Here is a 6338-nt window from a genome sequence, read left to right on the forward strand (position 1 = left end):
AAAAAAAAAATATCACATCTCATTTTTATTGATTTGCTGTGAAAATAAAGAAAATCAAAAAAAAAAAAAAAAAAAGCTGAAGAGTTCAGAAAGAGATGCGATTTCAAACATTCATTCTCGAGAAGTGTTAAGACACGACATGTTCAACATCTGTCGTCTGGCTTCCCACATGTTTTGCCCACAGGACTGTAAAATGAGAATANATTTTTGTGAAAAAAAAAAAAAAAAAAAAAAAAAAAAAAAAAAAAAAGCTGAAGAGTTCAGAAAGAGATGCGATTTCAAACATTCATTCTCGAGAAGTGTTAAGACACGACATGTTCAACATCTGTCGTCTGGCTTCCCACATGTTTTGCCCACAGGACTGTAAAATGAGAATAGATTTTATATAGTAAACATGAAAGCTAAGATTCCCGGTATAAAATAAATACAACGTCTCAGTAGGAATAAACAAAACCTAAGGAACCAAAACAAATCATCACAAACCATGGGGCTGGATAAACAGTTAAGTGTGTTCGCTGTGTCGAGCTTACATGCATCTCTTGCGGGGAGAAAGCGACTGTGGCCAGAATTACATCAGCCCATCAGCTAATTGCCATCCCTGCCACACTACATTTCTCCGCACTAAATCTTCCTCGTATGAGGCGAGGACCCTGAACATCCAAGAGCCATTACACAGCGTCCCGCCATCAAGTTGCCGAAGCTCACGGGGGGGAGGTGGGGGCGGCGGCAAAAGTCAGGTAAGGGCAGTCGTGTCTGATGCAGGAAGTATCCGAGCGATGCGCAGACATGCAAGAGCCACGAGTGTCGTCTGATGTTTAGGGAGTGGAGCCTGATTAGAAAACATCGAATCTCAGATATAATGTATAAAGAAAGTGTGAAGATGCTCTCAAGTCAAAATCCAGGACTTGCGCTCCCATCCTAGTTCCACTTAAATCCAGTCCAGTCACAAGAAGCAGCAACTTGCCGCATTTAAATACAAACTTAAAGTAACACTTTGACATTTTGGGAAATACACCTGTCGGCTCTCTGGCGGAGAATTAGATGAGGAGATTGAAGCCATGTCTCATATGTCTGTCCAGTCAATGTGAAGCTACAGCCTGCAGCTAGTGAGATTAGCTTAGCACAAACACTGGCCTGGCTCTGTCCAAATGGGTACTAAATAACAGGAAAGCTGCAACAATTAGTCAATTAATCGATGAGTTGATGGATTTTTGATAATCCATTCGTTTATTCCATCGGTTTTCAAACAAAAATTCAAACATTTTCTGGTTCCTGCTTCTCAAATGTGAGGATTTGCTCTTTTTTCTGGCCACATGATAGTGTTTCCAGTGTTTTTGCTAAGCTAAGCTAAGCTAAGATAAGCTAAGCTAAGCTAAGCTAACTGGTTGCTGAGTGTAGCCTTACTTTTTTTTTTACATAACAGATATGAAAATAGAAGCAATCTTCTCATGTAGCTCATCTCCACCAGAAAGCCACTGAGCTACATTCTCCCAAATTGTCAAAGTATTCCTTTAAACATTGACGCGGCCGGTGAATCACTGGTATCCCAGAGCAGACGCAGATCCAAGTCTTTGACTGTAGAGAGCGTAATGAGGGTAGTACGGGCCTGTGGTGGGCAGAGAGTGCAGGGAGATGGAGGAGGGGCCGGGGGGCAGGTGGACCTTACTGTAGGGGTGATAGCGAGCTAAACCCAGACTCGGGGGAGCCCTGAGAGAGAGGGAGCTGGACATGGAGCCCGGGCTGCTCTGGTGGGGGAGGTGAAGGTGGCAGGAGGCAGGTCCAGAGGAGGAAACAGAGAGCAGCTTACTGTCCATTCCCACAGGCAGCGCTGTGTGCGTGCGGAGGTGGGCCAGCAGCTCATCTGAGGTGGCGAAACGTTTGTCGCACGGCCCCCCGGCTGAGACCCAGTTGCAGGCGTGCGGCAGGGGGTCGTTCGGGAGCATGAAGCCGTACGTGTAGAGGGGATGGGAGAGGGAGGAGGACGCGCTGGATGACAGGGAGCTTTGGTGGAGGGAGTGGAGCGGGTGGGAGGGGTACACCAGCGGGAAGCTTGATTTGAGGGTGGAGGAAGGGTCGTGGATGCAGGAGTTGCAGTTGCTTCCTCCGAGGTGGGACACGCTTGGGTAGCTTAGACAGTAGGGGTCCCTGCATAAACCCTGCATGAAGGAAGGAGGGGAGGCGCCTGTGAGAGGGCTGGAGCTCGGGTGCTTCCCGGGGACCGCCATACTTCCCACGCTGAGGCCGGACTTTGTCGGGTCCAGCCCGGGAACAAACTGAGACGGGTATCCTGCGTAGGCCCCCACTACAGATCCGTGGTAGCCCATATTAGACGAGGGCAGTGGGAAGAGCGGCTGGCTTGTCTTGTAAGGAGAAATGGGTGTAATATGTCCGGGGCCGAGGTTGGGCTGGGCAGACTCAGCTTTACCCCCCTCGTGGTTGGATCCACCGTCAGAGCTGCCGTTACTGCAGTTTGTGCTGGCTCGGACGTGGCTGGAGTTTGCGTGGTGTGGACTGTCCAAGTTAACCTTGTTTACATCCGCCTCCTTTTTGGGATGATTGCTATTATTATTGCTGCTGCTCGTGCTGGTGGGACTGCCCCGCTCAGGTGCAGTCTCTCCGTTGGGAGTGTGGGGGTGGGACGTGGGCGGTCCCCCGGGGGACTGGCTCTGTTTGTGAGGCTGCTGCTGCTGCTGCTGAGTGTGTCCTGGTGGGGAGCCGCTTCCTGCTCGAGAGCTGGGTGAAGCAGCGTGGGGCGGATAGGACTGCTGGCCACCGGTTGAATTTCCGTTAGTGGAGACGTTATTGCTGGGTACTCTGAAACCAACTTTATCGCTGCTGCTGGTGACTCCGTCTCTGCGACAGTCCCCGCTGCCTTTGTTGTAGGGCTTGAAGCTTGACTTGTCCTCCAGGGAGGGGCGGTGCTCCCCGAGCTTCAGGTTGGAGACGGACAGCCGGCTGCTGGGCTCCTTGTCCCCCTGGCTGCAGGAGGAGCCCAGCTTGGATGAAGATGGAGGGTCTGGTTTACCAATCTGAGAGCAGGTCTGCGCCAGCAGGGCTAAAGGACTCTTCTTGGCATCCAGCTACAACAGAAATACAGACTCTGATTAGCTCCTAGACTTTGTTTCACTGTATTCTGTCCAAAGACATTTTGGCCTTCATGCAAAATAAACACAAACCGAAGGACAGTGATCCTCTGTGGTCAACTGGAGGCCTGTAAACTGACTTAAACAAGGGCTGCAACTATTATTCTCCTAATCAATTAATCTGACAATTATTTTTTCAATCAATAATTATTTCAGGATAAAATGTCAGAAAATAGTAAAAACACCCAACATAGTTTCTCAGGACTCAAGGATATGTCTCCATATTGATGGTTTCAGAGCTGAAACGATTAGTCGATTAATCGTTTAGTTGATCAACACGAAAATAATCACCAACTATTTTAGTAATCGATTATGTTTCATCCGTATTCAAGCAAAAACAGTTTTTAAAAGAATTTGTTGTTTTTATTTGTCATTTATCAATTTAAACTTTGGGTTTTGAGCTTCTGATTTAACGTTAACAAAACAAGAGTGAAGACTCCTCCTCAGGCTGTGGCAGCTATGACGAGTATTTTATTATATTTCACACTAAATGATTAATCGATTAAAAGAAATTACAGTTGCAGCCCTATGTTCTGTATTTAGTCTTACCAACAATCTAAAACCTAAAAAAAGCAGTTTATCATCATATATGACAAAGAAGAAACAGCAAATACTCAGCAGGGAATTTATCATGAGAAAAGTTGCCAGTTAATTTTCTGTCATTGATTAATCAATATTCGATGTATTGATCGATCCAAGGCTTATTTAACCATATAATGAAGTTCTCACTAATTGAGTGGGCTCATATGATTTACATATGATGTAAGTTGAATGATTATAACACAAGACGAGGTCAGTATTTGTTTGTTGTTTCATCACTTAATTACTCGGGTCAAAGTTGAACGTGGGGTCAAAGACATAAGATGGTTATTCTTTAATTTTTTATTTAATATACATATTTCTCAACTAGCTAATGAGGAATTCAAATTATGGTTGGGCTCTCTTTACATTTCCAGCACGCTGCTGTGAATCAGGATCAGGAATAGAAAAGATAAAGGTGTAAGATGGTGTAAAAACTAAAAGAGAGTAAATACCTCGATGCTGACTGGCGCGGACGTCAAAGGCTGTAAATATTCCGGGTGCAGCAAGTGTCCAGTGTGCGCGGTCAACATCTTGATGAGTCGGATAGGAAGCCGCTTAGCCTGCCGAAGTGGGTCCAGAGGGGTCAACAAAGAGACCACGGCACCGGGGCGAGAGTCTTCACAGTCGGTGATCTCACTGAGCACGATCCGCTTACTTTCACGATCCGCAGCTGATCCTGGAGGGAGATATTTCATGAGGGAGGGCGCTGCGCTTTGGTGTGTGTGTGTGTGTGTTGCGTTGGTCCAAAATATAGTTTTAAATGTTGTTGTAATCCATGAGTGTCCTTTAAGAATATAAATAAAAACACAGCTGGACGTCCTTAAATGTCCCCAAAGGACGGAGCAGCCTCTCAGTCCCGATGCATCTTCATCTACGGCTCCTACTCCAGTTTTTTATTTTTTATTTCAAACCATAAAGAAAAAAAAAAAATGAACAAAAAAAAAATAAACAAACAACAACAAAATCCACCGTGTGAGTCGCAGCGGGTCAAACAGACACTGTGGAGGCGTAAAACACCAGAGTCCACTTCACAGAGTCCGAGCGTGGAGAGGAAACGTCCCACTGCGTGTCTCCGGTCCGGACTTCAGCAGCTCACTGATCACTACAGGCGGACTTCAAAGTGAGGCAGCCGCTGTCTGTGCGCTGGGTGGCCGCATCGGTAATGAGGTGGGCGGGGAGAAGGTGCGTGAGGGCGGGGCTACGCCGTCCTCCAGCTGACATATACCAATACCCACTGCTTTCACCAATACTGTAATAACTCATATCTCACTCACTGCTTTTCTGCTGCTGAAGCATTAAATAGACGCGTACCAGAGAAGTACAAGTCACATTAATACACTGTATGTTCAACTTTGCACTGCATCAAGATTAAACCTGCATTTACTGATTTTTTGGCCACTTGGGGGCAGCACAAGGAACTGTTAACAGGACTGACATTCAGCAAAAGTGGGTGATACAAACATACAAATATTGGTGTCGATCTAATATCAATCAATACCTAGGGTTTAAAGCAGCTAATGTATCATGTAAAGGAGATAAATATATTATGATTTATGAGGTGAATACATTATTAACATGCTACTTCTGAAAATGATTTGCCAAACATGAGGTAATATTCTCTGTTAATTACTTACAGACAGATTGCAGTAATAAATAACAAATGTTCCTTATGTGAATTCTCTAAACTAAGGAGGTCGTCACCATAGACTGTAAATAAAGAGGGACGTAGCCTCCATAACAAGGTTATAATAGTTTTGTATTTTATATTAGTTTGTATTTTTATTTATTCATTTATTAAATTGGAAGATAGATTTCATATCCACCCAAAATACCAGGCTTTTGTATGAAATAAATTCACATTAAAACTAAAACTAAAGATTTTTTCTCTATAATTTTAGTTTATTTTAGTTTGTTTTGTAAACACAACATACAGTTTCATTTAGTTGTCTTTTCTTTTGTAAAACCTCGCTTTTATTTTTATTTTGGTTAACGAAAATGTTTTTTAGTTTTTATTTAATGATAATAACCTTGTTTCTGAACAGCGGTTTTGAAGCTCAGAGTGAGCTGCTCCGCCGTCGCCATCTTGGCAGTGGCTGATTCCTAGCGCCTCCTAACTCCCGGCTAATCCAAAAATAGGCAAGATGGCAAACATCTGCTCCCATTAGCATTGTTAGCATAGCTAGGCAACTGGGTGTCTCTTTTAACGCTGAACACAAACAAATTCAAAACAATTCAGTTACAGGCCAGAAACCAAAACAGTGAGCTGAGAGACTTTAAAAGGGAAGGGGACACCGAGGGGAACTGCAGGGCTAACTCTCTGTGAATGTTTGTGCCAAATCTGAAGACCCTTGCGGCGGTCTTGAAACGTCTTATTCAAGAGGCCAAAAACACAGAGATGAAAATCAGAGATTAAGATCTGCTTTATATTTGTGTTTTCATAGAAGCTGATCACAATTCTCAGAGTTTTCATTCTGAGAAATACACAAATTAAACGTAACTATAGGCCATTCCCCCGGTCAACAGATAACAGATATTTATTCATAACTTTATATCATGACCTAAGTTATTAGGAGAATAATTGGGGTTTTATATCATGTTTGTTGATGTTTTGGT

General features: G+C 44.2%; 1 protein-coding gene across 1 annotated transcript; it reads right to left on the reverse strand.

Annotated features, from left to right (window-relative positions):
• Nucleotides 1–1473: 1473 nt before the first annotated feature.
• On the reverse strand, nucleotides 1474–4420 carry LOC111217863 (zinc finger protein 703-like). The gene is made up of 2 exons (XM_022739875.1): nucleotides 4178–4420; nucleotides 1474–3080 (listed from the first exon to the last, which is right to left on the reverse strand). The coding sequence occupies exons 1-2, from the start codon at nucleotides 4418–4420 to the stop codon at nucleotides 1536–1538; spliced, it is 1788 nt and encodes a 595-aa protein (XP_022595596.1). The 3' UTR covers nucleotides 1474–1535.
• Nucleotides 4421–6338: the final 1918 nt, after the last annotated feature.

This window comes from Seriola dumerili, unplaced genomic scaffold (assembly GCF_002260705.1).
Source record: "Seriola dumerili isolate Sdu_G_001 unplaced genomic scaffold, Sdu_1.0 BDQW01000047.1, whole genome shotgun sequence".
In the NCBI taxonomy this organism is placed as follows: domain Eukaryota; kingdom Metazoa; phylum Chordata; class Actinopteri; order Carangiformes; family Carangidae; genus Seriola; species Seriola dumerili.